The sequence below is a fragment of the Solanum pennellii genome, chromosome 3, assembly GCF_001406875.1.
Source record: "Solanum pennellii chromosome 3, SPENNV200".
Taxonomy (NCBI): Eukaryota; Viridiplantae; Streptophyta; class Magnoliopsida; order Solanales; family Solanaceae; genus Solanum; species Solanum pennellii.
Window position 1 is genome coordinate 64818930 of NC_028639.1, and position 22750 is coordinate 64841679.

The 22750-nt window shown below is 31.6% G+C and overlaps 2 protein-coding genes across 2 annotated transcripts; both read left to right on the forward strand.

The window, feature by feature from the left end:
• The first annotated feature begins 1583 nt into the window (after nt 1-1583).
• On the forward strand, nt 1584-3047 carry LOC107013854 (ornithine decarboxylase-like). Its single transcript, XM_015213735.2, has one exon. The coding sequence runs from the start codon at nt 1657-1659 to the stop codon at nt 2833-2835; it is 1179 nt and encodes a 392-aa protein (XP_015069221.1). The 5' UTR covers nt 1584-1656; the 3' UTR covers nt 2836-3047.
• Nucleotides 3048-8661: 5614 nt separating this feature from the next.
• LOC107013578 (ornithine decarboxylase-like) lies at nt 8662-9949 on the forward strand. The gene has a single exon (XM_015213457.2). The coding sequence runs from the start codon at nt 8741-8743 to the stop codon at nt 9947-9949; it is 1209 nt and encodes a 402-aa protein (XP_015068943.1). The 5' UTR covers nt 8662-8740.
• Nucleotides 9950-22750: the final 12801 nt, after the last annotated feature.

A 22750-nucleotide genomic window follows, 5' to 3' on the forward strand; every position in this document is an offset into this window, starting at 1 on the left:
AGGAAAGAAATGTCTTAGCAGAAAAGTCTTTTGAAAGGGCTACTTTCTTCGGCATGGGATGTCGGGCTCCCTCCAAGACCAAAAAGACACATCTATCTCATTTTGAGACAGATGAGCTTGATCTTAGTCAACGCCTCAAAACGGTCCGAAAATGGAATAAAGAGTTTGAAGTGTGTTCCCGGAGATTGGCTTCTGGTTTATCCTAGTCGAAGAAACTATTAAGTTTTGGGTCTCGAGATATTATTTGCCTTGTTTGTTACTTGTAAGGAAGGAAAACATCATTTCTTCATTCTTTTCTTATGAGGTCGTGTACAACAACCTTATTCACCCCTAAACTAGGTGTGAATTATTAGTTTCATTCTCAAACTATTAACAGCTTTAAAAATACTTATAACATGAGTGAGATATTGTCATGCCCCGAGCCTACGTCATATACGTGGCCGACACTCGAGAACCTTAGTTGGCCCTAAGCGAACCCTTGGTCTTCCTCATGAATTCTCAGCGAAAGAATTATTCAACGACGAATGAACTTCAAAAGTAAAGATTAAACTCAATGTCCCAAAATAGATACTCGGAATATTTTTGAATAAAACATCCATTAGCCAAAAGAGGCAACTCAAGTCTTAAACATTAAACACTGAAATTGAAAAGACTCATCAATTACTACTGTCTATCTACGAAGCTATAAATGACAAGGATGGAAGTCGGGACAAGATCCACGACATCCTAAAAAAATTGAAAAGTAAAATGGAATCCTCGCAAAGTAAAGAGGCTTACCAAAAAGATAACTTGAATTGTTGTGGTATCAAAGAATCGCCTGTTGATGACTCTAATCTCATGTATCTGCATCACGAAATTATTATGGCCAAATGACATCAGTACATTAAATGTTCGAGCATGTAAGGGGTACATTAAACATAACATAAAAGCTTGAACTTGGTAAGAATGTAACAATACTCACCTTATCTCCACTTAAGTCAACCTCAACTCGTAGATACTCAACTCCATACAGTATAAAAATAACAATAAAGACGCAGTTTATATAAAGCGTTTGAAACAATTGATAACAACTAAATTTATTTAAAAATACAATATTAACTTTTATTTGGGAAATTCTCTAATCGACAACCATTATTATGAGATATGTGATGATACAGAGTCTCGTTCGCGCTGCCAAAATTGTCCTATACAATAAAAATTTATTTCCAAATAAAAAGGACTGATATTCTTTATGAGATATTTAAACAATATATTTAAACTTTGATCGAAATTATTGTATAACAATCTCAAATTTTGGACAGGACATGTTACTTCCCTGTACTACGTACTAACCCTAAAGAGTGTGAACGTCAGACTTAATCAATATGGGGTTTAAATAGTCATTATTTGGTCTCTAAAAACACACGAAAATGTGCATTTGATCACCTAACATGACAAAAAATAAATACTAATATTATATATTCCACTAAGGTGCGATTGAATCAATCCCCATGTGATACTCGTGATTTAGTAAATTAATGTTTAATAGTTGGTCAAGATACTTTAGAGATTGACATTATTGTATATAAAGGAGAGGTAGGAAGCCTATTTTCATATCATTAAGTTAAAAACACTAGCTAGCTTTTATACATCAAAGCATTATATTTGTTTATCAAGATGTCTACAAATTTTGGTAAAATTACTGTTGTAGCCAAAGACGGGATGACAAATTTAATCCGTTCGATTGCAGCAGAAAAGCATGAAGCTGGGCAACCATTTTATGTACTGGATTTAGCGACAATTGAGAGGCTTATGGACAAATGGAACCATTCTTTTCCAAATGTAAAGCCTTTTTATGCTGTCAAATGCAACACTGAAGCAGCACTTGTTACTAAACTAGCCAATTTGGGTGCTAATTTTGATTGTGCTAGCATACACGAGATTGACACTGTGTTAAGTCTCGGAATTAGCCCAAATCAAATCATTTTTGCTAACCCTTGCAAGTCTATTTCCCACATCAAGCATGCAGCTGCTGTTGGGGTCAATCTCACTACTTTTGATTCTAAGCTCGAAGTTGATAAGATCAAAAAATGGCACCCAAAGTGCCATTTATTGCTCCGAATCAAAGCCCCTAGTGCTAGCGGCTCCTTGCGTCCCATGGGGAAAAAATTCGGAGTATTGCCAGAAGAAATTGAACCACTCCTGCATTACGCTTGTAATGTGGCTGGTTTAAAAGTTGTAGGCGTTTCATTTCACGTTGGCTCTATAGCACAAGATCCCACCATTTATCGCCAAGCGATTGCCAATGCCAGGGCCGTGTTTGATATAGCTCATTATCTTGGAATTCCTAAAATGCAAATTCTAGACATTGGTGGTGGATTTAGATCTACCCCATTGTTCGAGGAAATAGCTAGTGTAGTAAACGAAGCAGTCCAAGATTTTTTCCCCGACCCTAATTTAAAAATAATTGCAGAGCCTGGGCGTTTCTTTCCTGAAACTGCTTTTACTTTGGTTACCCATGTGATTGGCAAAAGAGTTAGAGGAGAGAAAATAGAATATTGGATTGATGAGGGGGTTTATGGATCGTTTAGGCCAACACTGTACAACAGTTGCTTTGTGGGCATCAAACCAATTTCAATGAAAGAAAGTTGTGAAATACGCGAGTCGACGATTTACGGACCAAGTTGTGACTGCCTTGATAAAGTGGCTGAGGACATAAAATTGCCGGAGCTTCAGTTGGATGATTTGATAGTGTTCTATAACATGGGCGCATATTCAAAATGTGTTGGAACAAAGTTCAACGGATTTGATATGTTAACCACACCTACCTATCTTGTTACCACCAATTCTACCTAAAACTTGGATCATCTACCTATGCTATGCTATGCTGCTTCTTTTCTATGATTAATTTGTTTCCAATCATTAATTTTGTATTATTGTGAGATTAACATATCTATATTTTATTAATTACAAGCTTAATTTCCAAATTGTTCTTTTTTAATTTGTCCACCGATAGTATTATACCTATTACTACGTCCATTCTTCTTTTTGAATGGACTAACTCCTTAGCATTCGTTGCAAGTTATTATTAGTGCTTATATATATATATATGCTCATTGTCCCATTCTTTTCCTTGATCTCCTCTTTTGTTTTAGCTTTCTTAAGTAATTAACATTGCTTCAATCTATTCAAGTTTATAATACTATTAATATATCCATTGTAATCTCATAATAGGGGTCGCAAGAAGGTAGAGTGTATATATATCATTTACCTACCTACCGTTGAGTAAATAGAATCCTAATCAGAGACAATTTGGAGCTAGGATTTGAGGTTTATCGGTTCTTGGATAGCAATCTCAAACTAATATATTGAAAGAATATTTAGATAGCTTATGAAGAACCCCTTGCCAGTTGCAGTACCATCAGATGCTACTCCAACTCAAAAATCAAAACTACCAGTTCCAGTACCTAACAGAGGCAGATTTAACCTATAAATAACACTTTTTTGATAAGCTGCTAAAATTTCAAAAACATTAGTATGTGTTCAATTACAAAGAGCTTTAAAGATCGATAACATTAAGCTTAAGTCTTGTATCCACCACTGTTATTTAAAATGTATTTCGTGAACTTTAAACAATTTTATACTTTGAACTATTCTTTCCGTCTCATATTAGTTGATCATTATACAAAAAAAATAAAAAATAGTTGTTCTATATTAATTGACCACCTTACTAAATCAAGAAAGTATTAATTAAAATTTTTCTATATTACCCTTACAGTTAATTCTTATTAAAAGTGTTCACATTTATTTATAAAATTCATATAAAAAGTTTTTTAAGGAGTAAATTAGTAAAATTGTCTTTTTATTTATAATTTCTTAAGCACCATGCAAAATGAAAAGTGATAAACTAATAAGTATAAAAAGTATATATTCATTATTTTGCATTTAATTGTACTACTTAATTAACCTAACAAGACATGAATAAAGAAAATGCATGTGGGTTTCTTAGATTGATATTCCGGAGTAATATACATGTGAGTAATAGCATTACTTGTTTAATGAAATCAAAGAATAATGAGTGTGAACGTCATGCTAAATTGATATTCCTTCTCTCAGTCCATCATTATTTGTTTATTTTTATTTTTCGTCCGCTATTAATGTAACACACTTTTTAAGAAATATTCTCTTTATTTCATACTAATTAAATTTTTTAAAATATTTTTATTTTTCAAATTAATTTAATTATTCAATTTTTTAAATTGCTTTTAGAGTGTCGTTTCAATTTTACCCTTCAATAAAATTACTATACCGTTTACTATTCTTAATCGTTGTATCAAGTTAATGAACAACTGTTATTAACCAAAGAAAGTATATGCCACATGGGTTCTAAACACAAAGCACTTATCATTATTTTATATCTAATAAAATAAACAGAAAAAAAAAGCACTTAGGTGTGATTCAGTCATCACGAGATGCTCGTGAATGTATGCAATTTTTTTAATAACGATGACATTCTATGTTAAAGTAATAAAATAATTATTTTTTAAAACACTCGTTGTGAATTGAATATTTATTAACAGCGATGATATTTATTTCTCATGGATTATATCTTCTTCATATTGAAGTTCACACGTTCCTCCACATGTGACTATTCTCTATCCAATAAATTATTAGTACGTAGATCATAGGTACAAAAGATATTTTTTTTAAAATTTGAGATCCACAAAATAAACAAGAAAAAGAAAGGGGTCGATCTCCACTAATTAATTGTTTGATATGTATTTTTGTGAGACAAGGACATATCTATTTTAATTATACGAGAAGTGAACCCTAAGTAAGTTTTAGATACGTCAATCTCTCTTTTCCAAGAGCATGTCTCATTTTAATCCTTGATCTCATTTTTTGAAAAACTTTGGAGTAGAAAAAAAGGGGAAAGAAATTATTCAAAATTAAAGGCCAGATAATCAACCAACTCAACTATTATGATTTCTCATTTTTACCTATAAATTGAAACAACTTTTATAAAGTGTTTGGCCTAAATTCCTTATATATTAGACCATATCATATTATATGGTCCAAATTATAAGAGGCAGAATTACTAGCAAGATGTTCCATATGTTTTGGCTTCATATCAATGATATTGAAACCTCGCCATATTCCATACAGGTAGAAATGTCCCACCATCGCTATAAAACCATCAAAATCAGTTTCATATGGTTGAATTTTTTTGATATGGATAGTTAAGAAAGGATAATCTGATCTGAATTAATTACTTTAGCGTAGCGGATCGGATATGGAGCTATAAAAATTAATTTCATTCAGAGGGTTTTAAAATATATATGAAGTAAAGGCGTGAAAATTACACGATAACTAATAAGAGCGGGAAAGACAACAAAGGACAAAGTATAAAATAGTTTTGACAAACCATATCATCACGAGGCTCATAGTGATGGTTGTCGGTTAGAGAAATTCTTCGATAAAGTAAAGTATATTTCAGTTCAGTGTTTGTCATTATTGCATCCTTGCTGCAAGAGCTTAAATGATTTTTCATCATGATTTATACTATATTTCAATTGATTTACCTTCAAAATTTTCGCTCAGTTATTTGTTATTCAACTAGATTACATACTCGTACATTCAATATACTGTTGTTATTCGACCTGCAACTTTTTATTATGTAGATTCAGGCACTTAAAATCCTCAACAGGAGATCACTTCATCCGCTTGTCAGCTTTTGAGAGAGGCCTCCTTTGTAACATCTCGTCACTTAAAATAACTAAAGGATAAACTAAGAGACAGAATAATCATTTTTGGAAATAAATAAGGAAATCTGAAAAATTTTCAACTTTTAAAAGTGAGTTTTGGTCATTTTCAAATAGCGATAACTTCAAGCTCACGAAGAGTTAGGATGAGTTCTCTATATGGATGGAAATCTCTTGGGAAGATCTTTCCAACGGCGCCAAGTTTGTGAAATTTCGAGGTCGTATGAGAGAAATATGACTTTCGAAAGTTAGGCTGTTGGACTGAGGAAAGTCCAATCCGGATTTCAGCAAGGACAAAGTTGTCTTTTCACCCTAGTATTTCCTAATTCGTTTTAAGGATTATTTAGGGGTAAAAAAAAAGTACCAATTCAGTTTTTTAAAAAATATTTTTTATTTTGATATAATTTTTTTAATTTTATGAGTATATATTGTTATTTTATATTTTAATTTCACATCGTTGATAATAGTAAGGTTTGATGACATATCTAAACTTTTCTCCTTAAATAAAATGATAATTATATTCTATAATGGGATATTTTAAACCTCAAATTTAGTCAATTGGTTTGCTGGCATGAGAACGTCTATTTTGGCTTCTCGTACTTCATTGGAATATTTTTGTTATGGATAATTTCATGTGGTCCCAGCAAAATGCATTAATGTCTACTTCTTTAGTTTACTTTTAATTGTCGTGTTGTGTTTTTTTAAAAGTCAATTCGATTAATTTTTAAATTAAAATCAGATTACATTAATTTGATTTTCATACAAAATAGCTATCCAAAAATTGTACAAAAAGTACTATAAATTGCAATTTTTTCATATCAAAATGATAAAAAAAAATACATCATAAACATATTAGTCAAAGTTCTTATGATTTGACTCTCAAAAAAATTATGACAATTAAAATTGAAGGGAGAAAATATTATTATAGGTATATAGTGGCTTTTACGCCGATTAAAAATAGTGTTCGTAGCTTACTTGGAATAGTCTATCGGAAAGAGAGTAGATGTAAGTATTTGATTCAACAATTTTATAACTAGCGATTCTATTTTGTTTGAGGCCATAGAGATTTGGTTTTTATGGTAATTCACTAAAAAAAAATATTGTTGAACTTTATTGAGTTAAAAAAAAAATATTGATCACAAAAGACAATGGAATCTATTTAATTTTGAGAGAACTATTGAGAATATTTCTAAAAGTAGCGGAAGGCGAGCCGAGGTTGCTGGACCACCAGATTGTTGGACTCGCACTACAGAGGAGAAGATTTTATGTATTACCAAAAAGCAACTCGATCGAATCGTTGAGGAAAGAAATGTCTTAGCAGAAAAGTCTTTTGAAAGGGCTACTTTCTTCGGCATGGGATGTCGGGCTCCCTCCAAGACCAAAAAGATACATCTATCTCATTTTGAGACAGATGAGCTTGATCTTAGTCAACGCATCAAAACGGTCCGAAAATGGAATAAAGAGTTTGAAGTGTGTTCCCGGAGATTGGCTTCTGGTTNATAGGAGATCACTTCATTCGCTTGTCAGCTTTTGAGTTTGAAGTGTGTTCCCGAAGATTGGCTTCTGGTTGATCATCATCGAAGAAACTATTAGGTTTTGGGTCTCGGGATATTATTAACCTTGTTTGTTACTTGTAAGGAAGGAAAACATCGTTTCTTCATTCTTTTCTTATGAGGTCGTGTACAACAACCTTATTCACCCCTAAACTAAGTGACAATTATTAGTTTCATTCTCAAACTATTAACAGCTTTAAAAATACTTATAACATGAGTGAGATATTGTCATGCCCCGAGCCTACGTCATATACGTGGTCGACACTCGAGAACCATTGTTGGCCTTAAGCGAACCCTTGGACTGCCTCATGGACTCTCAGCGGAAGACTTATTCAACGATAAATGAACTTCAAAAGTAAAGATTAAACTCAATGTCTCAAAATAGATACTCAGAATATTTTTAAATAAAACATTCATTCGCCAAAAGAGACAACTCATGTATTAAACATTAAATACTAAAACTGAAAAGACTCAACAACTACTACTGTCTATCTACGAAGCCTCTAAATGACAAGGATGAAAGTCGGGACAAGATCCACGACATCCTAACAAAATTGAAAAGTAAAATGGAATCCTCGCAAAGTAAATAGGCTCACCAAAGTTAGCTTGAATTGTTGTGGTATCAAAGAAACGTATGTTGATGACTCTAATCTCATGTATCTGCATCACGAAATTATTAAGGCCAAATGACATCAGTACATTAAATGTTCGAGCATGTAAGGAGTACATTGAACATAACATAAAAGCATGAACTTGGAAAGAATGTAACAATACTCACCTTATCTCCACTTAAGTCAACCTCAACTCGTAGATACTTAGCTCCATACAGTATAAAAACAACAATAAAGACGCAGTTTATAAAAAATGTTTGAAACAATTGATAACAACTAAATTTATTTAAAAATACAATATTGACTTTTTTATGGGAAATTCTCTAATCGACAACCATCATTATGACATATGTGATGATACAAAGTCTTGTCCGCGCTGCCAAAACTGTCCTATACAATAAAAATTTATTTCCAAATAAAAAGGACCGATATTCTTTATGAGATATTTATTGTTATATAACAATCTCAAATTTTGGACAGGACATGTTACTTCCCTGTACTACGTACTAACCCTAAAGAGTGTGAACGTCAGACTTAATCAATATGGGGTTTAAATAGTCATTATTTGGTCTCTAAAAACACACGAAAATGTGCATTTGATCACCTAACATGACAAAAAATAAATACTAATATTATATATTCCACTAAGGTGCGATTGAATCAATCCCCATGTGATACTCGTGATTTAGTAAATTAATGTTTAATAGTTGGTCAAGATACTTTAGACATTGACATTATTGTATATAAAGGAGAGGTAGGAAGCCTATTTTCATATCATTAAGTTAAAAACACTAGCTAGCTTTTATACATCAAAGCATTATATTTGTTTATCAAGATGTCTACAAATTTTGGTAAAATTACTGTTGTAGCCAAAGACGGGATGACAAATTTAATCCGTTCGATTGCAGCAGAAAAGCATGAAGCTGGGCAACCATTTTATGTACTGGATTTAGCGACAATTGAGAGGCTTATGGACAAATGGAACCATTCTTTTCCAAATGTAAAGCCTTTTTATGCTGTCAAATGCAACACTGAAGCAGCACTTGTTACTAAACTAGCCAATTTGGGTGCTAATTTTGATTGTGCTAGCATACACGAGATTGACACTGTGTTAAGTCTCGGAATTAGCCCAAATCAAATCATTTTTGCTAACCCTTGCAAGTCTATTTCCCACATCAAGCATGCAGCTGCTGTTGGGGTCAATCTCACTACTTTTGATTCTAAGCTCGAAGTTGATAAGATCAAAAAATGGCACCCAAAGTGCCATTTATTGCTCCGAATCAAAGCCCCTAGTGCTAGCGGCTCCTTGCGTCCCATGGGGAAAAAATTCGGAGTATTGCCAGAAGAAATTGAACCACTCCTGCATTACGCTTGTAATGTGGCTGGTTTAAAAGTTGTAGGCGTTTCATTTCACGTTGGCTCTATAGCACAAGATCCCACCATTTATCGCCAAGCGATTGCCAATGCCAGGGCCGTGTTTGATATAGCTCATTATCTTGGAATTCCTAAAATGCAAATTCTAGACATTGGTGGTGGATTTAGATCTACCCCATTGTTCGAGGAAATAGCTAGTGTAGTAAACGAAGCAGTCAAAGATTTTTTCCCCGACCCAAATTTGAAAATAATTGCAGAGCCTGGGCGTTTCTTTCCTGAAACTGCTTTTACTTTGGTTACCCATGTGATTGGCAAAAGAGTTAGAGGAGAGAAAATAGAATATTGGATTGATGAGGGGGTTTATGGATCGTTTAGGCCAACACTGTACAACAGTTGCTTTGTGGGCATCAAACCAATTTCAATGAAAGAAAGTTGTGAAATACGCAAGTCGACGATTTACGGACCAAGTTGTGACTACCTTGATAAAGTGGCTGAGGACATAAAATTGCCGGAGCTTCAGTTGGATGATTTGATAGTGTTCTATAACATGGGTGCATATTCAAAATGTGTCGGAACAAAGTTCAATGGATTTGATATGTTACCACCAATTCTGCCTAAAACTTGGATCATCTACCCATGCTATGCTATGCTGCTTGTTTTCTATGATTAATTTGTTTCCAATCATTAATTTTGTATTATTGTGAGATTAACATGTCTCTATTTTATTAATTACAAGCTTAATTTCCCAAATAATTATTTTTTAATTTGTCCACCGATAGTATTATACCTATTACTACGTCCATTCTTCTTTTTGAATGGACTAACTCCTTAGCATTCGTTGCAAGTTATTATTAGTGCTTATTTGTATATATATATATGCTCATTGTCTCGTTCTTTTCCTTGATCTCCTCTTTTGTTTTAGCTTTCTTAAGTAATTAACATTGCTTCAATCTATTCAAGTTTATAATACTATTAATATATCCATTGTAATCTCATAATAGGGATCGCAAGAAGGTAGAGTATATATATATCATTTATCTGCCTACCGTTGAGTAAATAGAATCCTAATCAGAGACAATTTGTGTTGGATTTTAAAAAGGTGTGAATGGAAAATGAAGAGTTGCTACTTTTATGAAGAGTTGTGACTTTTATGAAATGTTGCGATTTTTATGAAAAGTTGTGACTTTTATGAAAAGTTGCGACTTTTATGAAAAGTTATGACTTTTATGGAAAGTTGTGACTTTTATGAAAGGTGACGACCTTTCTGAAAGATTGTGACTTTTCCAAAGGTTTGTGACCTTTCCGGTAAGGCACAATAAGAACCTTTTCGCACTATCCTTTGTTTTCTATAAAATTGTTGTTCATCTTGTATTCCAAACATACTTAGAACAAAACTTTGAACATCTTTGTAAGAAAACAAAGTTTAAGAACATTTTCACAACTAGAAAATTAAAACTAGTAGCGAAACTAGAATCAGAAACAGATTTTAAAAAAAAATATACGAAATATTTTTCTTAAAGAAGAATTGTTGTTAATATGTGTCTAAAGAATCTTACTGATTCCAACAAACTTTGCAGAAACACGAAGTTACCAAGTTTAATGAACCTGTGAAGAACAAAAGAATAGAAGAACTGAAACTAATTCACAAATCTAAAGTTTGTAAAACACGTACCAGAATCTGGAAAATTTTTAATAGGAAAATATTAACGTCCATGTTTATGATCACTTGATGAATCTATTATGAGTCTATAGTTCGTTAGTCACTTAAGTGCTCAAACTAAAATGTTTAAAATTATTCACATGCACAAAATTTTATGAGATTATGTATGCATTTATATTCATATAACTTGTGAGTCACTAAAGTGGCCAAACTAGTATGATTAAAAAAAAAATATGCACTCATAAAATTGTCATTTATCTATGAAGGTTAATTAAATGTCTATATTGAAAAATAAATAGATAAATTGACTTTCACTATTGCTAGAACTTAAAAAAGTTTTAGCCAAAGGTGAATCTATCATTCTAAGAATAGTGAAAATTATGAGGTAAATTAATATTTTTAGTCAAATATATATTATATATCCAAAGATGTCGTATATGTTTGATTGAAAATTATTCAATTACCTATTAAAAGTAAAATGACATTTAAATTATGATAATGTGTCGTAGTATCTACACAAAGGAGAATTACGGTATATTCATATCGCTTTACTGAATTCACATTATCTTTTTGATTTGTGAGCATGTATTTATTTGCAGTTATTCTTCTTCATTCGCATGCTTCGTCTGTTACTGTGTCCAATGGATTGAACTTCTCTGAATGACATGAACAAGTCCACTTCTATTTAGGTGTTATGGGTCTTGACTTGACTTTGCTGAATGACAAACCTACTATCTTTACTGATAAGAGCAGTGAGGCTGAGAAGTCTTTTCATAAATCATGGGAACGCTCTAACAGATTGAGCCTTATGTGTACGTGAAAAACTGTTTCTAATAACATTAGGAGTACTATTCTACAAACAGAAAGTGCCAGAAAATACTTGAAGTTAGTGGAAAAACGTTTTTGTTCTGCTGATAAGTCTCTTGTTGGTACACTAATGGATGAACTCACGACCATGAAGTCTGATGGGTCGCGTAATATGCAAAATCATATCATCGAGATGACTAACATTGCAGCAAGACTCTGAACCTTGGGGATGAAAGTCGATGACACATTCTTGGTTTGGTTCATTCTGAACTCATTGCCTCTTGAGTATGGACCATTCCAAATTAACTATAACACTATTAAGGATAAGTGGGATGTTAGTGAAATTGTCCAGTATACTTACTCAAGAAGAGTCAAGACTTAAAAAACAAAGAGGTCATTCCATTAACCTCATGGGTCAAGAATCTGGTAAAGGACTTAAAGTAAAAGCCAGCAAGCTTAAGAAAAGGAAAGCACCTGCTAAAGTTCCACAGGATTCTCATAAGGAACTCTAGGCTGATGTACGTCATTTCTGTAAAAGGAAGGACACTGTCAGAGAGATTGCCTGAAATATAAAGTTTGATTTGAAAAGAAAGGTACATTTAGTGCTTTTGTATGTTTCAAATAAAATTTAGTAGAAGTTCCTATTAAACTAGGTGGCTTGATTCTGGTGCAACTACTCATGTATCCACTATGTTGCAGGGATTCACTACGATCCAAACTACGAATACAAATAAAAATATTTCTTGTTCATAGGAAATCGCATGAAGGCTAAAATTGAAGGCATAGGGACTTATCGTTTGAACTTGGAGACTGGACATCACCTTGATCTATTACAGACTCTTTATGTTCCTTCAGTTTCTAGAAATTTGATTTCCCTTTCAAGACTTGATGTTTTTGGATTTGATTTTAAGTTTGGATATAGATGTTTCAATTTATATAAGAATATTATTTTTATAGTTCTGGTGTTCTTATTGATGGTTTATATTGATTGAAACTCAATAATAATTTTTCTAAATCCTACTTACTATTCATCAAAATGTCACTAAATGAAAGTTCTGCTTATTTGTGGCATAAACGTTTGAATTGTTATGTATCCAAAGAACGATTAAAAAGATTAGTAAAAAATTAAATTCTTATGAATTTGATGATTTTGATATGTGTTTGGATTGCATCAAAGGAAAGCAAACCAAACATACCAAGAAAGGTGCCACAAGGAGCACCCAACGCTTGAAATAATACACACTGATATTTGTGGACCCTTTGATGTTCCATATTTAGGTGGAGAAAAGTATTTTTATCACCTTTATCGATGATTTTTAACATTATGAATTTATCTATTTGTTGAAATAAAAATATCAAGCAGGGGACACTTCGTTGAAAGACAATTGGATAGAAAAGTGAAAATCATAATTAGGTCAGATAGAGGTGGTGAATATTATGGAAATTGTAATGAATAAGAACAATGTCTAAGTCTATTTGCAAAATTCCTAGAGAATAATGAAGTTGGTGGGAGTGTTGAAGGCTAAAGTGTAGAAATTAATGAGGTAAGGATAAATATTTCATTGCCCATGAATGTACCTACTTCCACACCAATCACAAATGTTGTTCCTCTTGTTGAAGAACACTTTAACAATATTGAATAACATTTGGGTGAAACACTTCAAGAAGGAACTAACTCACAAGTATCTGGAGCAAATGAATCACAAACAATGCCATAAAGAAAATTGGTCATTATGTAATTTAGTTGCAAGAGTCAGATTTTGACATTGAATTTACAAAGATTCATCTTCACAAGTCACATAAAATAATGAGTCTGATAAATGAATTGATACCACGAATGAAGAGTTAAAATCCATGGAATACAACAAAGTCTGGGATCTTGTTCAATTACTAGAATGTTCTAAATAGTCGAGTGTAGATGGGTCTTTAAGACCAAACGTGATTCAAATGGTAATATTAAAAGATATAAATCCCGACTTGTTGCCAAGGCATATACTCAAAAAAGAGGCATTGATTATAAAGAGACCTTTTCACTGGTATCAAAGAAAGACTCATTAAGTATTGTTTTGGTTTTTGTAGCTTATTGTGATTTAGAGTTACACCAATGAATCTGAAAATTGTTTGTCATAATGTAAACCTCGCATGAGGATGTTTATATGGACCAACCAAAGGGTTTTGAAATTAAAGGAAAAGATCAAATAGTGTGTAAACTAAAGAAGTCAACATATGGACTCAAACAAGCCTCACGAAAATGGTATATAAATTTTAATTATACCATGATATTTTTTGGATTGAAGGAAATTACCGTTGAGCTGTGTATATACCAAAAGATCAGTGAGAGTAAGCTTACATTTTTAGTCTTGTATGTTGATGACATTTTACTTGTTGCTAGTGATTTAGGCATAATTGCGTGATACAAATGAATTTCTCTATATGAACTTTGAAATGAAAGATATGAATGAGACATTTTATATGATAGGAATAGAAATATATTCCATGATAGTTCACACGAATTATTGAGACTGTCTTAAAATGACTTTATCGAAAGAGTTCTAGAGAGATTTAACATGAACAGTTAATCATCATGAATAATTCATATTAAAAGGGGACAAATTTAATCTCATGTTATGTCCAAAGAATGATGTAGAACAAAAGGAAATGGTCTCAATTTCTTAATCTTCTATTATTGAAAGTTTGATGCATGTTCAAACTTGCACAAGACCGTATATTAGCTTTGTGATCAGAATGCTAGAAAGATATCAAAGTATCATTTAAATTGATTACTGAAAACTGCAAAGAAAGTTTATGGCACATTATGAAGTCACAATTCATTCATTATGGCTGTGAAACTTTATTTCAGGACTTGGGGTTGTCGACACCATTATCAAGCCGCTGAAAATTTATTGTGATAATGCTGCAGCAGTATTCTTCTCCAAGATATAAGTACTCCAAATGTGTCAAACATATGGAATTAAAGTACTTTACTATCAAGGAAGAAATTTGGAAACAGAGAGTGTTACTTTAGAATATTAGAACTGATCTCATGATTGCAAATCTATTAACAAGCTTACAACCAAAGACATTTAAAAAATATGTTCAAAGAATGGGTCTTGGTTGTACTTATTATTGATACATCTATGATGTTTTTACACTATGAGCTCAAATTATGTATTTCTGATATACAATAACATCTTGTTTCTCATAATGGTGTACACATTATTATTTTTTTTGAGAAATTACAAGATGAGTCTCTATGAGACATTATTGTGGATCGTAATGTTATATGTTTTCATAACTTATGAACCTAATATGATAAGTTGGTAATGTAGTAGTATATGGAAGGAAGTATGTAGCTTAAAATTATGTACAACCGACATAACTCGCATTAGTAGTTTGTTATATTGTGGTATGCATGGTGGACATTATAGAAGAGATCTATTATATGCGCAACTAATGTTTATTAAATATAAATGATATATGGTTATTGGTCCAAGTGCGAGAATGTAAGAGTTATTATTAATTATACTTATTTATGGCCCAAGTTTATTTGTAACCCAAGTAACACCATAAATAATATTTAATAAGGAATAGATCTCGTCTGTACATTGGTTTTTCATGGACGTACCAGATTAAATCATAAACTTTATAAATTGACCCTCCCTCCATCCATTAGGGTTACCACATATTCTCTTCATTAATTCCATCGTTGACGGTTGTGATAACATAAAGTTAGGGCAAGGAGATAGAAACCAATTTACAACTAAAACTTCTGCTTTTCCCTGTGATGATGTCTTCCTCATCAGGTATGTACCCCCTAACGATTTCTTTGTAAGATTATCATGTTCAACATCGTGATAATATGTTATAAAGTATTTAATCTTACAAGATTTGTTATGTATCTCAGATACATGCAAATCTATTTGAATATAGTGTATCTAGAATAAATTGCAATTAATTTTAACCTCGTATATCTCAAGATACATGTACCTTGACATATTTAGATGCATCAAATTTTGGCAATATTCATATATAATATTATAAATTAATATGTATTTAAATAATTAGGTTCTAAACTATTAAGATTTATGTATATTTCCAACTTAATTTCACAATGTCGATAATGGTGAAATTTGATGACATATTTAAACCTTTTATCCTGAAATAAAAGGATAATTATACTATATTATTGGATATTTGGATCCTCAAATCTAGCCAATTGATTTGCTTGCATGAGAACGTCTATTTTGGCTTTCTCGTACTTCATTGGAATATTTTAGTTATGGATAATTTCATGTGGTCCCATCGCATAATGCATTGATGTCTACTCCTTCTGTCTACTTTTAATTGTCCTATTGTGTTTTTTAAAGTCAATTCGACTAATTCTAGCTTCAAATTCATGTTTAACTCCTCTAGAATCGAACGATTTCCCTCAAACTCTTTTAAATTCTTAGACCCAACATTATTACACCGAAATCCACTCAAAATTACTGAAGAACGATACTCAAACACAAGATCCTCATCTCAAGAGCTTAATGAAACCTCATATCAAGGAATGCAACACAAACTTTCAAGAACTCATCAAGAAATTCAATATACTCAATATTATGGATGAAATTCGTAAAAGACTCATGATTGGTGTATGGGTGAACGAACCCAACATTACGAATACTTACATACCTTGATTTGGCGAAACAAATACTCGATTCACAAGAAATCTTAGCAAACACTTGAACTCTTCCTTGTTTCCTCCTCTTGAACTCCTATAAATCTTAAGCGTATTTTAGAATTATGAAAACTGACCCAAATTAGTTTAGACCCCTAAAATATTACTAACATAGTTTAAAGTTGATGGGGTAAGGAAAAGAACAAAATACCCCTCATTAATTCAGATAAATTTCCTTAATCGAACAGACTGACTTAAAACGAGCATATCTCCCTCATTCGAACTCAAAATTTAACAAACTCGTTATTGCCGTTTGAAGTTGACGTAAAACTCACAATTTTAACTTGCAAAATTCTCGATTTGTCTCTTTCTAATGTAGTTCTTTCTAAAAATAGCCCTTTCTAAGATCGAGATGTTACAAATATACCCCCTAAATTATTAATTTAATCTCAATGAAGTTTTTCTTTTTACATTTCATATGCAGTCAAACTAACTCATATAAATTGGGATAAAGGAAGTAGTTGGTTACGTTACTAAAATAACACAAATTAAAAAGCATCGCGAGAAATCGTGGTCGGAGTAGAGTATTTATAATGATGCAATATTATGATATCCATATATCTTTAAAAAAAAATAGTGCAGGGGATAATAGGTCTTGCTTTATGTTTGTGATTGTTACAATAGTTCCAGTCAAAGTTACGATATATTTGAGACATAAGTGAAGAAAATGCAGCTAGATTTCTTAATTGATATCGTTTGTTTCAATTTGTTTGACTTGTTTTGATTTAACACAGAATTAATGAGATCTTATGATTTTAAACCTAAAAGAACAAATCAAAATGATCATTAAAAGAACGGAAAATGGCCTAAAATACCCTCGAAGTATTGAAAATGGTACAAAATTACCCTCCATCCACCTATTGGCTCCAAAATGCCCTTCTCATCAACCTATTGGCTCCAAAATGCCCTTCTCATCCACCTTTGGGTTCAAAATTGACCACTTATTTAATTATTTTAAAATTAAACTGTTTAAATATTTTTTAAAATACTTGACGCTCAACTATTGGTTATACTTTAATTTATTAATATAATTTATAAACCAACCCACTACCCAATCATTACTAACTAAACACCATCCAATTAATAAACCAATTATAATAGCAAAATCGTCATAAACACTACTAAAACACGACGAAATTATAGATTCCTGAAAATGACATTCAAAATTATTCGAGTCGGAATCAAATCCCCAATTAAATTTAGGTTGAGCCGCTTATTTAGGAGGACACTTTCAATAGGATCCTCTTTCAAGCTTGATTAGAAATTTATGATTAAAGGTAAAGAAGTAGTACATCCCGAATTAATTTATGCACTTTTTTAAATATAATTTTATAAATATTTATGATTTGTTTTAAAACTTTTAATATATTATTTTGAAAAAAAGTCATCTATGAAGTAACATCACATAATTGAGACGAAAGAATAATTAAAATGAACATAGTCAGACTATTAAGTTTATCGGTAATTTTCATTTAGACACTTGAATGTATGATAATTTACTTCTATAGATATTTTCGCTTCAAATTTTTAAGTATACTCATTGGCAGTAGCTTTCCTGTTGTTGCATCAGTAATGTGACAAGTTTATTAATTTGAAGGGGTTTAACTAGTAATGGGTGGATAGTGGATTGATTTATATATTATACTAACAAGTAAAATAATAACAAATAGTTGAGCGCCACTTATTTCAAAAAATATTTAAATAGTATAAATTTAAAACTGTTAAATAAGTGGTCAATTTTGAACCCAAAGGTGGATGACAAGGGTATTATGCAGCCAATAGATGGGTGGGAAGGATATTTTGGAGCCAATAGGTGGACGGAGAGTAATTTTATACCATTTCTAATACTTCGAGGATATTTTAGACCCTTTTCCGTTAAAAAAAAGATTAAAAAGGAAAGAAGATTAAATGAGAAATAGACTCGTTGTTTTGCTTTTATTTGTACTGTACTTACCCTAATGAGTGTGAACGTCAGGCTTAATCAATATAGATTTAAAATTTGTATCTGATCACCTAACATGACAAAAAATAAATACTAATATTATTCCACTAAGGTGCGATTGCTAAGGAAGAGCCCCTTGCCAGTTGCACCATCATATGCTACACCAACTCAAAACCAACACTACCATATACCTAACAGATGGAGATGCAACCTATAAATAATAATTTTTTTGATAAACTACTAAATTTTCAAAAATATTACTAATCTCAAAAGTAGTATGTGTTCAATATCAAAGAGCTTTAAAGATCAATAACATTAAGTTTAAGTCTTGTATCCACCTCTGTTACTTAAAATGTATTTCTTGAACTTTGAACAATTTTATATTTTGAACTACTCTTTCCGTTTCATATTAGTTGATCATTATACAAAAAAAATAAAAAATAGTTATTTTATATTTATTGACCACCTTACTAAATCAAAAAAGTATTAATTAAATTTTTCTATATTACCCTTACAGTTAATTCTTATTAAAAATATTCACATTTATTTATAGAATTCATATAAGAAGTTCTTTTAGAAGTAAATTAGTAAAATTATCTTCTTAGTTATAATTTCTTAAACACCATGCAAACTGAAAAGTGATAAACTAATAAGTATAAAAAAATATATATTCATTATTTTACATTTAGTTGTACTACTTAATTAACCTAATAAGACATGAATAAAGAAAATGCATGGGTGTCTTGATTGGTACTCTAGAGTAATAGACATGTGAGTAATAGCATTACTTTTTTAATGAAGTCAAAGAATAAAGTAATAATGAGTGTGAACGTCACCCTAAATTGATACTCCCTCTCCGCCTCTATCATTATTTGTTTACTTCTATTTTTTGCTCGCTATTAATATATTTTCTATTTTATATTAACAAAATTTTTAAAATATTTTTATTTTTTAAATTAATTTAATTATTCAAATTTTAAAATCTTTTAGAGTGTACTCTACCATTTACTATTCTAAATCATTATTTAATTCTCTGTACAAGTCCCGTATATTTTGTACAAGGTACCAAAATCATTATTTTATATCTAATAAAATAAACAGAAAAAAAAGCACTTAGGTGTGATTCAGTCATCACGAGATGCTCGTGAATGTATGCAATTTTATTGATAACGATGACATTCTATGTTAAAGTACTAAATAATTCTTTTTTTAAAAACTCGTTGTGAATTGAATTTTTATTAACAGCGATGGTATTTATTTCTCATGGATTATATCTTCTTCATATTGAAGTTCACACGTTTCTCCATATGTGACTATTCTCTACCCAATAAATTATTAGTACGTAGATCATAGGTACAAAAGATTTTTTTTTAAATTTTAGATCCACAAAATAAACAAGAAAAAGAAAGAGGTCGATCTCCACTAATTAATTGTTTGATATGTATTTTTGTGAGACAAGGACATATCTATTTTAATTATACGGAAAGTGAACCCTAAGTAAGTTTTAGATACGTCAATCTCTCTTTTCCACGAGCATGTCTCATTTTAATCCTTGATCTCATTTTTTGAAAAGATTTGGGGTAGAGATAAAAGGGGAAAGAAATTATTCAAAATTAAAGGTCAGATAATCTTCCAACTCAACTATTGTGATTTCTCATTTTTACCTATAAATTGAAACAACTTTTGTAAAGTGTTTGGCCTAAATTCCTTATATATTAGACCATATCATATTATATGGTCCAAATTATAATAGGCAGAATTACTAGCAAGATGTTCCATATGTTTTGGCTTCATATCAATGATATTGAAACCTCAACATATTCCATACAGGGAGAAATGTCCCACCATCGCTATAAAACCATCAAAATCGGATTCATACGGTTGAATATTTTTAATATTGATAATTAAAGGATAATCTGGTCTGAATTAATTATTTTAGCGTAGAGGATCGGATATGGAGCCATAAAAAATAATTTTCATTCAGAGGGTTTTAAAATATATATGATGTAAAGGCGTGAAAATTACACGATAACTAAAAAGAGCGGGAAAGACAACTAAGGACAAAGTATAAAATAATTTTGACAAACCATATCATCACGAGGCTCATAGTGATAGTTGTCGGTTAGAGAAATTCTTCGATAAAGTAAAGTATATTTCAGTTCAGTGTTTGTCATTATTGCATCCTTGCTGCAAGAGCTTAAATGATTTTTCATCATGATTTATACTATATTTCAATTGATTTACCTTCAGAATTTTCGCTCAATTATTTGTTATTCAACTAGATTACATACTCGTACATTCAATATAATGATGATATTCGACATGCAAATTTTTATTATGTAGATTTAGGCACTTAAGATCCTCAACAGAAGATCACTTCATCCGCTTGTCAGCTTTTGAGAGAGGCCCCCTTTGTAACATCTCGGAACTTGAAATAACTAAAGGATAAGCTAAGAACCAAGAATAATCATTTTCTGAAATAAATAGGGAAATCTGGAAAATTTTTAACTTTTAAAAGTGAGTTTTGGTCATTCTCAAATAGCGAAAAAGTTTTCAACTTTTAAAAAATTATTGATCACAGAAGACAATGGAATCTATTTAATTTTGAGAGAACTATTGAGAATATTTCTAAAAGTAGCGGAAGGCGAGCCGAGGTTTCTGGACCACCAGATTGTTGGACTCGCACTACAGAGGAGAAGATTTTAGATATTACGAAAAAGCAACTCAATCGAATCATTGAGGAAAGAAATGTCTAGCCGAAAAGTCTTTTAAAAGGGCTACTTTCTTCGGCACGGGATGTCGGGCTCCCTCCAAGACCAAAAAGACACATATATCTCATTTTGAGATAGATTAGCTTAATCTTGGTCAACGCCTTAAAACGGTCCGAAAATGGAATAAAGAGTTTGAAGTGTGTTCCCGGAGATTGGCTTCTGGTTGATCACAGTCGAAGAAACTATTAGGGTCTCGGGATATTATTTGCCTTGTTTGTTACTTGTAAGGAAGGAAAACATCGTTTCTTCATTCTTTTCTTATGAGGTCGTGCACAACAACCTTAATCACTCCTAAACTAGGTGTGAATTATTAATTTCATTCTCAAACTATTAACAACTTTAAAAACACTTATAACATGAGTGAGATATTGTCATGCCCCGAGCCTACGTCATATACGTGGCCGACATTCGAGAACCTTAGGTGGCCCTAAGCGAACCCTTGGTCTGCGTCATGAAGTCTCAGCAAAAGAATTATTCAACGACGAATGAACTTCAACGGTAAAGATTAAACTCAATGTCTCAAAATAGATACTCAGAATATTATTAAATAAAACATTCATTGGCCAAAAGAGACAACTCATGTCTTAAACATTAAATACTGAAACTGAAAAGACTCATCAACTATAGCTGTCTATCTACGAAGCCTCTAAATGACAAGGATGAAAGTCGGGACAAGATCCACGACATCCTAACAAAATTGAAAAGTAAAATGGAATCCTCGAAAAGTAAAGAGGCTCACTAAAGATAACTTGAATTGTTGTGGTATCAAAGAAACGCCTGTTGATGACTCTAATCTCATTTATCTGCATCACGAAATTATTATGGCCAAATGACATCAGTTCATTGAATGTTCGATCATGTAAGGGGTACATTGAACATAACATAAAACCTTGAACTTGGAAAGAATGTAACAATACTCACCTTATCTCCACTTAAGTCAACCTCAACTCGTAGATACTCAGCTCCATACAGTATAAAAACAACAATAAAGATGCAATTTATATAAAGCGTTTGAAACAATTGATAACAACTAAATTTATTTAAAAATACAATATTAACTTTTATTTGGGAAATTCTCTAATCGACAACCATCACTATGAGATATGTGATGATACAACGTCTCGTCCGCGCCGCCAAAACTGTCCTATGCAATAAAAATTTATTACCAAATAAAAAGGACTGATATTCTTTATAAGATACTTAAACAATATATTCAAACTTTGACCGAAATTGTTATATAACAATCTCAAATTTTGGGCAGAACTGTACTACGTACTAACCCTAAATAGTGTGAACGTCAGGCTTAATCAATATGGGGTTTAAAAAATCATTATTTGGTCTCTAAAAACCCGAAAATGTGCATTTGATCACCTAACGTGACCAAAAATAAATAAATATTATTCCACTAAGGTGCGATTGAATCAATCACCATGTGATACTCGTGAGTTATTAAAATTTTATTGATTTCAGTGAAGTGGTATGCTCTTTAATTGTTGCTCATAATACAAGTATATACTATAATATTAGATACTTTAGACATTGACATTATTGTATATAAAGGAGAGGTA